The sequence below is a fragment of the Drosophila subpulchrella genome, chromosome X (genome assembly GCF_014743375.2).
Source record: "Drosophila subpulchrella strain 33 F10 #4 breed RU33 chromosome X, RU_Dsub_v1.1 Primary Assembly, whole genome shotgun sequence".
Lineage (NCBI taxonomy): Eukaryota > Metazoa > Arthropoda > Insecta > Diptera > Drosophilidae > Drosophila > Drosophila subpulchrella.
The window spans coordinates 25,738,810-25,755,042 of NC_050613.1; the positions used below are offsets into that span (position 1 = coordinate 25,738,810).

The 16,233-nt window shown below is 41.2% G+C and overlaps 2 protein-coding genes across 2 annotated transcripts; one reads left to right on the forward strand and one right to left on the reverse strand.

The window, feature by feature from the left end:
* The first annotated feature begins 10,146 nt into the window (after positions 1-10,146).
* LOC119556120 (ADP-ribosylation factor-binding protein GGA2) lies at positions 10,147-14,170 on the forward strand. The gene is made up of 5 exons (XM_037868006.1): positions 10,147-10,298; positions 10,376-10,533; positions 11,444-12,038; positions 12,615-13,600; positions 13,665-14,170. Exons 1-5 carry the CDS (start codon positions 10,262-10,264, stop codon positions 13,875-13,877), a joined length of 1,989 nt encoding a protein of 662 aa, XP_037723934.1. The 5' UTR covers positions 10,147-10,261; the 3' UTR covers positions 13,878-14,170.
* A 539-nt stretch (positions 14,171-14,709) lies between these two features.
* On the reverse strand, positions 14,710-16,038 carry LOC119556123 (protein LST8 homolog). The gene is made up of 2 exons (XM_037868009.1): positions 15,820-16,038; positions 14,710-15,763 (listed from the first exon to the last, which is right to left on the reverse strand). The coding sequence occupies exons 1-2, from the start codon at positions 15,931-15,933 to the stop codon at positions 14,936-14,938; spliced, it is 942 nt and encodes a 313-aa protein (XP_037723937.1). The 5' UTR covers positions 15,934-16,038; the 3' UTR covers positions 14,710-14,935.
* Positions 16,039-16,233: the final 195 nt, after the last annotated feature.

Consider the following 16,233-nt stretch of genomic DNA (forward strand, 5'->3'; position numbering starts at 1 on the left):
GCATCGTGGTTGATAAGCGTTTGCACTTTCTGGAACTACCGATTAAACAGATCCCCCACGTCTTCAATGGTTTTTGTTTCAATTTCACTCGATTGTACTTTCCAGAGAACGAAACTTCTCGGGAACAAGGCGGCGTATGCGCAATAAGATATCATATGGTAGTTTTTTATGGATTTCAATTTCAAGTTTAATATTACATCATTGCAATATTCTTGAAAACACTGCGTATGCGCAATATTATTATACCATACGAGTTCCATTACATTGTCATTTAAAATCATATCCATTTTATTTATTTGGAGGTTTTTTAAATCGTCAATTTTTCCTAAGATCTTTCACCCCAAAAATATGTTTGATCCGAGCACACAATATATACAGAAGTTAAATAATTTATCAAAATATCGCGCATACGTCACCGAGTCCCCGAATCAGGTGGGCGTTAACCACGCCCCAGCGGAAAGTATCAGACGCCTTCTGCGTCAGTTGAGAAAAGATTTATCATTGGGCGATTGGCGAGTCAACAAAATTCTTTTCAACATTTTTCGAGAGCTCTGACAGTTTTTTGTTGTTGTCGAAATTTTTGCGTTAATTTCGCGGCACTTTTACAAAATATGCTATGTGTTTTCGGTGCGCCAGGCGATATGAATACCGAAGAATTTTTTGTTTGCTAAAATAGTTTCAGAGAATCGAAATACGCAGTAATAAAAAGATCTAGACTCTAGAGAAACGGTCCCAGAGAGGGCTGACAAATTTGCTCTCTTGATCTGTAACTATGTATCTCGTTTTCCTATCCCATTTTATATTTTATAACTCGCTCGCACCTTTCAGAGCTTTGCTTTGTTGTTATGCAAATGCTAAAAATCATTTCAAACGACAGCAAAATGCAATTTTCGAAAGTGTGAAATGAAAATGCAAAAGCGAATAGCGAAAAAAAAGGCAACAATCATGTGAGTGCCAAACAACAACAATTGCGTCTCGCCTGTACAATCATATTCAATATTTATACCCACAATGTTCCACGTTTGTTTTTCATTTTTGTTTGTTTTTTTCACAATTTACAAGAGAACGATTGACAACTGTCGACTTCTCACAGTGCTATATAAAGTTTTTCGTCTTGAAGATCAATTTTTCAAAATTAAAGCAAATCCTCAGTTTCAGTGTGACCTTATAACAGCGTGTAAAATTGGACAGAGTTTCATTAGCAAGGTCACACAAAGTTTTCATTTTTTGTTTGAAATATTCTCTTAAATGCTTGGTTATTGGATTTCCCTTTAATTTTAATATTTGTCAGAGGCTCTATAGATATTTCTCCAAAGATTTGCAACCGTTCGTTGCTTGTGGATGAAGCTTTCACTTGCGGATATGGATGTTGAAATCGAAATCTTGAAGCAGGTCGGGAGTCTTAAACCAGTTTAGACAAATGCAATTCACATATAATCATGACAGCAACATCAAATGACAGGAAGGAGCACCGTCAATGGAAATTGGAGTGGACCACTTTACAGGAACCAACTACCCAGTTGTCAATTGAAATCGGAATTAGTTCTCTTGTCCAAATAAAAAAACAAAATGCTAATTTAGATAGGAAAACTTGATTGTAACCACGAACATTTTGATAGATATATGATAGCTAGTCTTGATAGTGAAAGAAGGGGTAATCAAATGTTGATGATTAACATGGATTCGCTAACAATAGATTGGTGTAACCTTTTAATAAAATAGTCTTATATAGGTTGGATTTTTTTTAATTTGCAAAGTCATGCTTGAAAAAAAGACTAAGAACTAAGACCAAATTCAAGTTATATTTCTGGTTTGACATTCTTTGACATTCTCTTTCTTTTCCTATAAGCGGGCCATATCTCAGATATCAAATCTTATCGGTCGGCAACCGTGATAAAACCTTTGATTTCGCACTCGGTAGCTTGGACTTGACAATTGCAATGTTCTACGATTGCCCAGATATGGCGAATAAAGATTGCAAATAATCGCTTAATACGTGGGTAATCAAAAAATACTTAAGATGGCGAAGATATCTAAGCAATACATTCTAATTAACCTCTATAAATAAGTACATTGGTAAAAATTTCGAACTAATACAATTTTTGTTCGTTATTTTCCCATTGGGCTCGACGTTTTTCTACACCAACATTCCAAAACCACAATCAACAATCATCCACAGATGTTTGCCGTCATTTCCTTTGGCGATCTTGTTTTATTGCTGTTGTTTTCAGCGAATAATTGGGGTTATTAGTTTATAACTCTTTTGTTTTTCTGCGCCATGAAAACAATTTGCTTCTCCTAATTGTAGGGGTTTTTGTGTTGGTGAATACTTTTGAGTGCCGGTGTCAGCGATCGTGTGCCTGGCTGGGCAATTAATTTGCTGCTAATTTAGCAGCTTTAATTACATTTTAATTTGGAACCTCAAATACAACTAAAAATATATATAATTGTGACACAACGAAAAAAAAGCCCAGAAAAAGTGAGTAATTAAAATAACTCGGGAAAGTACAAACAAAAGCTGTATGAGATGAACTCAATTGAGTGATATAATACGGGTAATTAAGATGAAGATTGTATGGGGATCATCAATCAGGGGATTGTCAACGAGCTGTGTTTTTGAATTACGTAAAACCGAAAAGTGCATTGGAAACCATTAAATATTATATTACAACAACCTTTCTAGAATTTCGAGTCAGCTTTTTAAACTGTAATAAAGGTAAATTGGAAAACATTAGTTTTATCTAATATACTACCCCATATATCACTCAAAGGTATCGGATTTGAATGCTTAGAGCTAAGGCCATAGAGTTGATAATCTCTCATTACAAAAGTCCAAACAGATGTGTGTTCAAAGTGTCAGAAAATTGATAGTAATACAAAAAAGCGTTTCTGTTTATGAAAGGGCGGGCTGGTGAGAAGCTGTCTTGGGATACGATCCGTAATTAGAACACCCGATCATCCGCATCCGGATTTCAGGGGCAAGTCTATGTATATATAGGCGTCGTAGTGCCGAAGGCCTGAAACAGGGGTACAGTTGCCTCCGGCGAGACCTTACGATGGTCATGGCCACTCAATTGGTGATGTAAGTGAATGATTGAATGAAAGTGCGACGACTCGCCTCTAATCGCTAAACGAGCCCAAATGCAAACCAATTGAGCGGGTCTCTCGGCGGACCGAACCGCCAGAAACTGCCTCCAGGGCCTCCAGTATGGGTATGGGTAGTACCCATACGAGGTATTTTCGTCTCAATTAATGGGACTCAACCGACTCTGGAGGAGCTCGCTGGGCATACAAATTTATTTGATCCCAGACACTTGAGTCAATTGGCAGACTGATAAACACGAGACTTTCGTTAGCAGTTCTTTTGAATTTGTTTGGTCAGCAAAACGATCTGTTAATGGAACAATTGATGATGTGGCAGATTGAAAGGCGTAGTTGGAGAGTTGAGATGGATGGGGGAACTTAAAGTTATATAATATTTCATCAAAATGATCTAGTGTGGACCAAAAATGAGGCTTTTAAGGTTTTATGTTACGGGGAATTTTGATTATTTAACCTCTGGTTAATCTAGATTGATCTAAAAGTTGTGTAACCTCTGATTAAAGTCTTCATTTGTAATTTTATTTTAGATATGGTAAGATGATAAAAGTGAATTGATTTTCAGTTCTTAGAGCCACAGATTTTGAGTAAAAAGCATTAACCTCTGGTTAAGATCCTTAGATCATATCGGGTAAAAAGTTTCGCGTTAAGCTAATAGGAATATCGATTATTTATGCGAAAACGGGAATTCGAACCCAATAAATCTCCACTCCATGGGATTGATCGAGGTGTGCGAATTTCGTGGGCGGATGAAGGTGGGGGGTATAAATAAAACACCTTTCTGGGGCGCTATAAACAATAACAACAGAATCGCAAGCTAGCAAAACAAATCGGAGCAAAGCAAAAAACAAATAGCCAATAGCCAATAGCGGCAAACGTAAACAACTGGCCAATTTGAGTGCAAATGGGACACACACAGCTCGGCTGATAACCACAGAGAATGCCAGTGAGACAACATGGAATAGATCACGTTTCTGCATTTCTCATACGGACGGGCCAAGTCGAGCACCCTACACCCTACACCCTACACCCCGAACCAGAGGTATACCAACATCTAGACGCTCGTGCAATCCCCTGCAGTCCCCCGACATTGAACCCTGGAAATTTGCTGCGGTTTCGAAACTCACTCGGATCGTATATCTATATTTCTTGGAACACAAATGGTGATAATGCACGGAAATGTTTGATAAGAAAAAATACCAGTGCTATAAGGGGGAAATTTATAAATAAATATCATATATTTTCTTCTATATATAAAAAACTGAATCTAAAAGTTGAGTAATCTATGCAGAACCCAAAATATTACCAATAACAAATTAAAGTGTTTACCCCATGTTCTTACTACTAAGAACTGATTTTATTCCAAGTAACCCTTAAAAACGAAATAAATCAGTTGTAAGAAAAGTCTGAACCCAGTATTTTACAAAACCTGGAGTTCTGAAGTAAGACACATATACGTTTTTTTTTTATAATCTTTCTAGTGATCCCTTAATCATAAATTACAAATGCCTGAAGAATAACGATGATAAAACTCACGATTTCGTTAGGGTATTACTTATAACCCGTTTTCGCAACGATTTCGATTGCAGGTGACTAAACCGACGACTGTGACCCGAGTCAGAACTTTGAACCGCTGTACAGGGCGCACTTTTACACCCCCTACATGGGTTCATTCATTCATTTGCCAACACAATAATCACTGCACTGGGCCCACTCATTTAGCAACTATTCAGCCAGGGCCATATATACTATGATAATTACCTGAAAAATGTACGGGTACGGGTATGTTAGCAAATGAAAACAAACAAAACAAATGCAATTCGATCTCGAACTGGATCTCGTTGTCTTCCGCTTCTCAATTGCCGTAAAACGCAGTTTGAGTGGCTATTGCATAAGTACCAGATGGAAATCGAGCACTTCATTGGGATTATATTGACGGTAGATGGAATATTCTGGGATGGGGCTTCAACTGAGAGCTACGATCAATAAATTTACATCACATCCATAGAACTTCAAAGATCTAAATAGATAAGTTAAACAAATTTAAGATTAATAAAGAATTATAAAAACGAATATGAAGTGAAGGAAAAATTCCAGATCCCCCGATAATCACAGGTCAAGTGGCAAGGCAATCTATAAAGACCCCTCCTCAGCCCCAACACCTCGAAAATGCTCTCTTTTTTCGCCTCTTGTTTACGATTATAAACAATAAACATATTTATGATCGGTCATATAGAATAAAACTCACTAAAACTCGACCATGGAATGTGTGCGAATTTTTTCTATATTTTTTCGGAATCAGATAGAAGTGGGCATGGGAATTGGGGGCCCCATGTCAAGCGCATTGGGAGTGTAATTAGAATTGTTGCCGAACCTCAAGTTGATAAGCCCACACACGTGAAACAAAGACCCGAATGGAATTGGATCCAGGAGGAGAAGCGAATACTCTTAATCGATATCGTTTAGAAGGTGATTGGAAGGAGAAGGTGTGGTTATATATATACTATTCCACAATGACTCAGCTTACTACGAAATATTATTAATAAACTTTTATTAAGTAGCGGAGTGCTGATTAAACTAAAAAGCGTTTTCTAATTTAGGTCTTATAAATACGCAATAATCTGTGCTCACCATGTTAGCATATCTTTTACTGGGCCCACACACGTCTACCATCCCCCAAAAAAGTTTTATAAGGATTGGCCAACGACAGATCATCAAAGTTGGTACTGTTCTTACCCCCACTTGAATGATAAGCGAATTACCATTTGGTAATGCTCTGCTCCTCTATAGTTAATTTTTATTGATGGGTCCCTTTGATTAATCGCTCAAATTTACTAGGTACTTCTAGAGCGACTAAAGTCTTAACCATAATGGGTTTTACCTGTTGACTCATATATTGTGAGATTAAGTTTAAAATGTGGTTGATTCATAAAGAGACTTTACTAGCACTTGATGAAATAATCGTAAAGTCGTAAGACTCGTAAACTTTTGTAGAGCCACTATCTTATTGGCATTTTACTTGATAAGCATGTATCCTTTAAAGAAATGCGCCTTGCCAAGATATATGATATGTTCCACTTTAAGATCTACGTAGTAAGTTTTTACCAACTTGTGAGCAAAGTTGATTTACTTTATGCATATCTACCCTTCCCGAAACATTGTTCCATTAACGCTTGTTGTGCCCAGAGATCGGACTGTCCGATAAAGTCAATTCAGCCCAATCGACGTGATTCTGAAACGAGTCCGATAGATGAAAGTAAAAGTGCAAAAGCCAGTCGGGCGATAATACCCCTCCAGAACCCCTGATAAGCATTTAACGTACCCGGACATGGGGTTATATGCGTACTCCATGTAGTAAAATCGCCTCTGCTGTCAGGCAGTAATTAATTCATGTTTTTTTTTGGTGGTCCTATCTCTTGCTTTATATCTACCAAAATCTGTCATTTTTTTGCACCACTAAGTGGATTTACTATTTACGGCCCCGAGATTAATAAAACCAATTCTGTTCTGTGACTGGGGGTCTTCGGCGGTTGATTGGCCCCTAAAAGAATAAATATTGCCATTCTTCTTGTCAAGTACTTCCAACAAATAATCCTCCCCGGGGCGCTTATCAAATCGAAATAAAATATATATATAGAAAAAAAGGGGAGGGGATTACTGGTTTATAGAAAAATCGGCCCAATTGAATAATTCAATCGTTAGCCAAGAACTTTCCCTATCAAAGGAATTCGATCGCCTTTTGGCCCCCCGGCCGATAAGCTTTACGTTCCAGACTCCGGATGCGGCAATATATTACGTTCGACGAGTGCAATAAGGAATGCTATTGTTGATCGATAGTGCCAAAATAATTCCAATAGCCTTGGGATCTCAAGTGCCTCAGTGGGGGTGCACTCGGCCATTCTGACCACATTCCCGAGGCTTAACGACAGTTACCAATTATAGAGTTGTGTTTATGGATCCCCAGGTTATGGCGACTAAAGTCATTCGATGCTGTCCAAATTTCATTCATATTTTAATGGCATTGATAGGCCTTACTCGATTCAAATGCATGTACAAATAATGAGAATAACTAGTTTATTTTATAAAAGGTTTATCAATTCCAGATAAGTTTACAAGTTTTTAGCAATATGTAGGGTACAGTTTGAAAAGATCGAAACGTACAATTTATAAATATAATTTTTAAAAAAATTTGTATGATTCCTTTAAAATGTTTTATTTGTTACTTTCTCAGATGGTTTTTTTGGCAAGCCAAACTGGGTTAAAATATAAAGGCAAACTGAAACGGTAAAAAGTATCGAATCGGGTTTTTTTTCTTATAGTAATGGTCAAATTTAACACTGAACCTTTAAAACGATTCAATAAAGTGGAAAATAAATATTGGTAAGTTTAATGTAAGCTTTACTGTTTTTTTTGATAACCGGTAATGAAAAAATGCATCGCTTCGGGAATTATTTGTTCAAACGGTTACGGTAACTTCTACCGGTAACTGTAACATTGATCTTCTATAAAAGAACCGATAAGAAAGAATAGAAAGGCAAACTGAAACGGTAAAAACTATCGTATCGGATATTTTTCCCTTATAGTAACAGTAAATTTTAACACTGAACTTCTTAAACGATTCGTTAAAGTGAAAAATATTGGTAAGTTTATTGTAAGCTTTACTATTTTTTTCATAGCCGGTAATGAAAAAATGCATCGTATCGGGTATTATTTTATCAAACGGTTGCGGAACTTCTATCGGTAACTGTAACATTGATCTTTTATAAAAGAACCGTTCAGAAAGAACAGAAAGGCAAACTGAAACGGTAAAAAGTATCGTATCGGGTATATTTTCCTCATGGTAACGGTAAAATTTAACACTGAACTTAGAAACCGATTCGTTGGAGTGGAAAATTATGGTAAGTTTATTGTAAGCTTCACTATTTTGTTCATAGCCGGTAACTTCTATCGGTAACTGTAACATTGATCTTCTATAAAAGAACCGTTAAGAAAGAACATTGGTACGGTCAATTGATCGTATCGGGTATTTGTTTGGTTAACTATAGCGGTAAAACCTATCGCAACGGGCAATTGTTTGCCAGCGATAATGTTCGAAGCCAGCTGTCTTGCTTGCGTGGAAAAGTTTGGCCGCCTCGCCTCGCCGATGCCAATCAATATCAATAACGGCACTTAACAAAGGGCCACCGACAGATAGAGATACATAGTCGGGCGATTGAGTGTTCTGTCGTTTTTTGTCGCCAGTTTTGATGATGGTTAATCAATGGCAGTTGCTCAAATATGCAATCAGCGGACATAACCTCAAAGGGCGGTCTCAAACACGCCCACGCGCCAGAAAGAAAGGGGGAGATAAGAGAGAGAGAGTGAGAGTGGGAGGACAAAAAGTGTGTCAGTCAAAGGCGACACACGCACACATACATACACAGTCACCCGCCGAATCCTCTCCCAACAACAAATTGCGTGGGAGTGGCAACAGAAAAATTTGATACAAAAACCGGGAACGATTGTGTAATCTAGAATTAGTATTAGGTCCACTACGTATAGCCCATCTATGTATATATCTACATATGTATGCAAATACATATGCATAAACATATGCCCGAGTATTGTAATCAAGGCGAACTTATCAAAGTCAGGCGTACGAAATTACTGCAAGACTCTCGCCGTAATTGTTGTTTTTCTTCTAGTTTTCTGCTTTTTGTTTCCATTGAGTTTTGCCCTTGAGTTTGTCCTTTTGGAGCAGAAGCAGCGACGTCGGCAGAGGCTTTTGTTATACGCGGCGGCGCATGTAAACTGGTTTTGGTATAACAGTTTTAAGCGCCCAAGAGAGTGGGGCAGAGAGAGAGAGAGAGAGAGCGGCTCTCTCTGGCGGCCCACACCGACACACCAACACACATGCGCAGGCCGGTGACGAGCCTCCTACGCGAGTGTGTGTCTGTGTGTGTGTGAGTGAGTGCTGCACGTGTTGCCAAACGCAGAAAATGCGATAAAAAAATAAAAAAAAAACAAGACAGTTGAGAGCCACGACTTTTGTATACCCGCTAAACGAAATGTGTTGCCCAACCTCCAGGCGTACTTTAAATCAAAACTTCACATTTGCCCAATTTTTTTTTAAATTATCAATAAGAGCTTCTTTCAAAAAAACGTATTTTGCGATTGAACCCACTGGAAATATGTATTATAAAAATAAAACGCCACCTGTCGGCATTTACTGGTTGAATTTTCGGTCCTAAGATATAATGTAGCCTACTTCTAAGGGCTTCGGGTATTAAAATAAAAGTAAGTCCTAAACTGAAAACTTAAATACTTTTTCTATTTTCATTTTGAACCATACTTTTAGTTTAACATGTCGTCGAGATACCATCTTCCCAATATACATATGCCCTTTTTCCACTATTAAGCTAATGGGCAATGAAACACCATGACCCCACCACCTTGTGAACCTTTTGGGGCAACAATTCCGATTCCCCGGCGAGATGATGATGCAAGTGCTTCTAATTATAGCCCGCCGGTGTCGAGCGCCTGCGCGATGTCCTGCCGAAAGGTTAACTTAAGGTGAAATGGCCACAGGTTGCTGCCCACGCACACACAGACGGCCCACGTGCTGGCGTGTGCTTACATAAGCGGCAATTGTGTCTGGAAATGATTGGTATTTTAAAGTGTTACATACATTTATGGGGTTATTGCAAGCACACTGAGTGGGTTTTGAACCTAGAAAAAGTAGGGAGACTTACAGTTTATACTTAAAAATTAAATTAAACATGCAGAAGGTTTTGAAATCGCGTCCAAATGTTTTAATATAATTTAATACGCCACAAAAATAAAAAAAAACAGCCATTCCCATGCATTCCCGACTTTCAAAAACCAACGTTCGTTCGTGAAACCCAAGTGGTAACATTAAATGTTTTTAAAATTAAGATGGCAGCCCTACAAGAATGTGGCAACGCCAAAATGTATATTTTTTCGGTATTTCTGGTATATTTAAACGCACGGCGGCTGGTCACACTAGTGGGCAATAACGAATATAATAACAATCGATTACGGCAAAGCTTTAGAATATCGATATTACTCCCATCTCTAGCAACAATGGTTGTTGTTCGAAATCACCGCAAATATTATATATCCCCCAGTTAATATAAAATAAAGCTAGGCCGCTCCCCGCAAGATGACAACCGACGAGAGCATAATGGAGGAGATGCTGGGTAAGTAAGCCCCCAAATCGGCAATGGAAAACCGCGGAATTCAGCGCCTTCTTCCTCTTCCAACGAACCGCACACAGAAAGAGCAACAAATCCGGCAAAGAAAATCGACGAACTGGGCGTGCAAATGTTCTGCATTGTGGTCAAAAGCAATGCCCAGCTGGTCCACAAGGCCCAGGAGATGATTGTGGCCAAGGTGCGGTCCACCAATGTCACGGAGGCGACGCGAGCGATATCGGTAGGTGATATATATGTGACTATTGCATTCCCCCTCAAATTATCCCTTCTTCCACCCACCCCGCCCACTGTCTCCGCCTAACGGTAAAGGGGTGTGTGTGTGGGAAAAAGTACGGCCCACTGAGACCCCACAAACAAATACACACTCACAAACAACGACGCACAGTGGGCAAAAAGCACACAGAGTCACACGCACTTATGTGGCTGCCTTACATTCGCAATAACAATTGTTATCAATTGTAGCCGAAATTCGTGCCTGTATTGTATGGCCAGCTGGGTACAAAAGTGGCTAAAATAATATGCAACAGTTAGCGGCATTTTCATATGTCAGGAGCGTTAACTTTGCTCGTCAAATTTAATATTATTTTAACATTTTTGTGTACCATCTTATAAAATATGTATTCTTAAATGCTTTCATTTCTATATACTTTATTTTAATATTTATTTTTTGTCATTGAATGTATACAAGATACTTTTTCGTATGTTAGGATCGTTATTTTTTATTACTTTAAACTTTTTATGTACCATCTTGAATAATGTTTTTTAAATTTTTTTATTTAAATAATCCCTACCTATAATATTTACATTATTTTATTAAATGTATACTTTACTTATTGCATATCATTTTAATTTTATTTTGTTACATACAATCCTTAAATTTGTAAAAATATACAATTAATACTTTATTTGATTTTATTTTAATGTTCCTGAGAGCCAATATTTTCTATGGCTAGACATGTTTTAACTTACTAACGATTAGGAAAACTACTCTCTTTTCTTTTAATTAACCTCCCTTTTGATAAAGTCAATTATAAATGTCTATTACCCCATTTTTTTTATTAATAACAATATTTTAGAAACTCCCTTATTTATGCGATAATTTCTTAAGTTTATATTAAACTCTCTTTTAGCTGCTGGAGGAGTGCATGACACAGTGCGGCGAGGAATTCCAGGACGAGGCGGCCAAGTTCCGCTTCCTCAACGAACTGATCCGCCTGGTGTCCAAGAAGTACATGGGAGCCGAGACGCCGCACGAGGTGAAGCAGCGCATCATGGAGTGCCTGCTCCTCTGGACCACAGAGTTCCCGCAGCGCCAGAAGATCCGCGATGCCTACGACATGCTGCGCAAGGAGGGGGATATCGAGCACGGCACCACGGAGTCGGCGGTGGCCAAGAGGGAAAGTGTCCTGGGCACCATCGACGAGGCCATGTTCGCCAAGCTGATCAAGAGCAATAACCCGGAGAACTTCAAGAGGGCCAACCTCCTGCTGCAGTACCGGATGGCGCAGGAGGCGCGACGCAACAATCTACTGGCCCAGCACCGTTTGGTCCTCAGCGAGGTGCAGGAAACGATGCAGCTGCTCAACCAGATGCTGGACACCTACGACCCGTCCAATCAGGACGTCAACGAGACGCTGCACGAGCTCTACAAGAGCTGCAAGAAGCACAAGCCCATCTTCCAGCATCTGCCGCAGCTGCTGGACGACTCCGATGCCCAGCTAGTAGGTGGGTGTGATACTAATCGAGGGGCTTACATTTATGCCCTTCAGTCACAGCTCAGTAATCAGGCTACTTAATTGATTAAAATAAGTGTGATATAAGCTCATACCAACATGAAAATGTAATCAAATAGATTTGGCTCACACAGCTACATTAGAAGCTTAATTAGACCATATTCTGAAGAATTCGCTGATCGCTTTCCTTCCAAAAATAGTTACAAGTGCTCGTGGGTGGGTGCAATCCTCTGCCAGTTACGTACATGTTTATAATATACTTTAATATCCTGCATATGATGAACATTTTCAGTCAATGGCGATATCTTTTTAAATTTAGAAAAAAATTTCTTTCATTCAGTAGGTTTCATTTCTTACACATTTAAGTTAAATACTCATTTTATAGCTTTTAAATCACAGCTGAAAAAGATTATTCCTTCCATGGGTCATCTTATTAGTCTAAATAATATCTGAGAAGCTTTTTATCAATTTATATTCTGAAGAATTCTTTTCAATAGTACTGTGATTCCACTGTTGCAGGGCTGTTAAAAATATATATATATATTAACCCCTCAATCTCCTTTCACAGCCGACACCCTGGACGCCAATGGTGCCCTACTCACCACCATGCAGCGCTACAAGCTCCTGGTGCCCTCGCCCACGAAGAGCACTGCTCCCGCCCTAACCACGAGTACTTTAACCACAACCGCATCCACTGCAAAGGCCACTCCCAGTGCGACCACAGCTGTCGGCTCCAACAACGCCCTGCTGCTGAACGAACTGCTCGGGGATTTGCTGATCAGTGGGAGCAGCGAGGGTGCTCCGAGCACCTCAACTATACCAAATACCGCCAGCAGTAATTCCAATGCAACCACGGCCACCGGTGGAGATCCGCTGGCCGACTTGAGTGACATCTTCAGCAGCGCCCTGGCCGAGAGCGAGGCGAAGCAGAGCCAGAGCCAGAGCCAGTCATTCCAGAATGCCACCACGTTGCTGGAGCCGCAGGTCCTGAGCCCAGGCGCAACGACCGAGGCGCTGGCCAATGGCAACGGGGGCGAGGCCAGCAAAGTGCCGGGAACGGCCAGAAAGATGCCGCAGATTGATATGCTCAGCGAGGAGCTCTTCCAGCAGATCCTGCCCACCCAGGATCGGACGCCCAGCTTCAAACGCGATCCCGAGAAGCTCTCGCTCAACGACTTGGCCCGCGAAAGGATGCAAGTGAAGGCGCCAGAGGAGCCAGCGATTGCTACAGCTGCTCCTGTTCCTGTTCCTGCTGATTCTGTGGATGATGTTCCCCTGCTCAGCGAGGAGGTTGGAAAGAACGAAGAAGTGGTGGCACCTGCTCCCGTGGCAGCTGTTCCGCCGGCCAAGACGCTTAGCGAGATCCACGTGGACCTGGACACAATTCAGGCCACCGGGGAGCAGCGCATCGTCCTCGATGACGACGACATGCAACTCAGTCTGAACTTCACCAGCGATCGGCCCGGCCATCGTGTGTCGGTGATTGTGATATCGGCCCAGAACAAGAGCCGCCAGCCAGTGCGCGACTTTCAGTTCGAGGCCAGCGTGAAGAAGGTACGAAGCTGGCAGAGATTAGAGCGTGTTTAGAGGGACTAACCCAATCTTCTCCGCCTTTTAGCCCTGCAAGGTGCGCCTGCTGCCGCCGACGGATAGCCAGATGCCGCCCCACAAGCCCTTCCGCCCGGCCACGCCCATCAACCAGGTGATGCTCCTCCTGAATCCCACTGGCAAGGCCGTGGATGTCACCTGCATCGTGGGCTACAAGCTGGGCGACGACCCAGATCCCATCAAGGAATCCATTGTGGCCCAGGGCATCGACTACGTGGACTAGAATGCCAGAAACCCCGAGGCAGCTTAACCCGCTCCCGTCCACTTAAAGTCCATTAAGCCCCAAAACTAAGAGAAGCAAGCGATAAAAGTCAATTTGCCACATCTATGTTAATCCCCCCTGTATTTGCATTATCTAAAAGATAAACTTGGTTTTAGTTTCTGTATTGTATGTACTTTTATGCCCGTAAGATTTTATTCAAATTGCATTTTGCATACACACGATTTAGTCGTACTATAATTATGTATCAAAGGTTTATAAATTATGAAAAAGTCGCTACAAAAGCCAAGCGCTCATTTTCAGAGGTATTCTCATTTCTCTGTTGAATTGTGGGTGTTGTTTTTTGATGATGCTTCAGTTCTGGTTGGTGTGTTGCGTATGTGGAGTCATCGCTACTGTCTGTAGTGCCAAAAAATTGTGAAATTATTTGACAGAGCAATTGAATGACTTGGTTCCCAACGATTGTCTCGCTTGTCTGGCGGTTTGTGAACTATCTCGATGGAATATGTAAGCCACTTTCTGATTTTTAGGATCATTGAATAGGCGGGTATATAGAAAATAGATCAAAGAGGACCATGAGCAAAGCTGGCAGTTTTTGAAAACAATTAGAACAGATAAAACTCCTCTTGGCATGGGTAATATAGAACATTTTGAGACCTTGAATTTTAAGTAATTATACCAAATTGGCATTCAAAAGAGTAATAAAAAGAATAGTTAATAACTTTAAGCTTAATGAACATTTAAATGAAGGACTAATCTTTTTTTTATAATGTTGATTAAATTTAGCCGATTTCAAGCAGGATTCATTTACATTAAAATGAGTTTAGATGTTCAATGAGTTTTCAGCTGTATATTGATTAAGGTTCTGTATAAAAAGGACTTCGGTTTGTATAATGGCAATAGTTCAATAGTTCTTACTGCCCCTTGAGGAGACCCACGTGAGAATCCATCAGGAGACAATCATCCACCCACCTGGAGACAATCAACTTAGCAGGACTCTTCATGGCGACACGCTGGTCGCAAAGCTTACAAATTGCCTAAATTCTAGCGCCTAGCTACTACTATTTGCCCACAATCTCGTCCTTGAAGGACAGGGCAGTGATGGCCTTGGTGTGGCCGGTATAGTCCCTGGTGGTTTTCTTCTCCTTCAGGTTCCACAGTCGGGCAATGCCGTCGGACGAGGCGGTGAACAGCCACTTGGAGTCGGCGCTAAAGGCGGCATCCCAGACCCAATAGTTTTCGATGCACAGCTCGAGCCATTTTGTGAAGTCCTCCGTCTTCCAAATACCCACTGTTCCGTCACCCGAGGTGGTCAGCAGGAGCTTGGAGTCCGGACTGAATTTGCAGCGCAGTATGTAGCGCTTATGGGGTTTGATCTTTTGTTTGGGCCTTAGCGTGCTCATCTTCTGATCCTGACTGGTCAGCGACCAGATGTAGCAGTTGCCCTTGTTATTGGCCGCCACCAGATATCTGCCGTCCGGCGAGATGGCCACATCCTGTATGGAGGCATCCACCTCGGGCACGATCCTCTCGTGGCGCTCCGACTTGACGTCCCACAGAAAGACGCTGCCGTTCTGCGACCCAATGGCGATCTCCACCTGGTTGGGATGCAGGCAAGCGGCGTTAACGGGCGCCTCGCAATCGAACACCCTTGAGCAGTGCGGCGGGGCGGAGACCATGTCCCAGATCCTCACGTGATGATCCTCGCCGGCGGTGAACATCCAGTTTCCGTCCTCCTGGAAGCCCAGCCGCGTCACATTCTTCTGCACCCCATCGAAGTTGATTACCGGGGCGGTGCAGTTGGACTCCAGGTCGTACAGCCGGATGCACTGGTAGCCGCAGGCCGCCAGGCGCGTCTTGTCCGGCGTCCTGTCCAGCGCGTTGACTTGCTGAAAGATCGATGGTTGTGCATTAAAGGATATTGGGTAAATGGAGTTAATCCTACCGAGGTCTCCACGAATCGCATGGTCTTGATGCAGTTCCCCGTGTGCGCCTGCCACACCTTTATCGTGTGATCGTAGCCCCCGGTGGCCAGGATCAGCTGCTGTTGGTCCCCCATCCTTGTGTTACCGCTTAATTGACAGATGCCGCGATTTGTCCTCGCACAATGTTTTCATTAAATTCGGCAAAACAAAAAAAACAAGACTGTTATCGATAACCGAAGGCATTAGTTCTTCGTGCCTATCGAAAAGTTACGCGGTGTTGGTAAACGCAATTTCCGCTTTTAAACTTCTATTTATGAAATGTTTAGGGTATTACCTTAACTTTTGAACATTTTTTGTCGTTCAAATAATTTATAAAGCGTATAAAACCGAGGTACGGACATACATAACAAAATCACAATCACAAAATTTAATAT

Coding starts and splice junctions, on each gene's coding strand:
- LOC119556123 (XM_037868009.1), bottom strand. CDS start 15,933: ATGGGGGACCAACAGCAGCTGATCCTGGCCACCGGGGGCTACGATCAC. Junction 15,764..15,819: donor TGCGATTCGTGGAGACCTCG/GTAGGATTAACT, acceptor TCGATCTTTCAG/CAAGTCAACGCGCTGGACAG.
- LOC119556120 (XM_037868006.1), top strand. CDS start 10,262: ATGACAACCGACGAGAGCATAATGGAGGAGATGCTGG. Junction 10,299..10,375: donor CATAATGGAGGAGATGCTGG/GTAAGTAAGCCC, acceptor AACCGCACACAG/AAAGAGCAACAAATCCGGCA. Junction 12,039..12,614: donor CTCCGATGCCCAGCTAGTAG/GTGGGTGTGATA, acceptor CTCCTTTCACAG/CCGACACCCTGGACGCCAAT.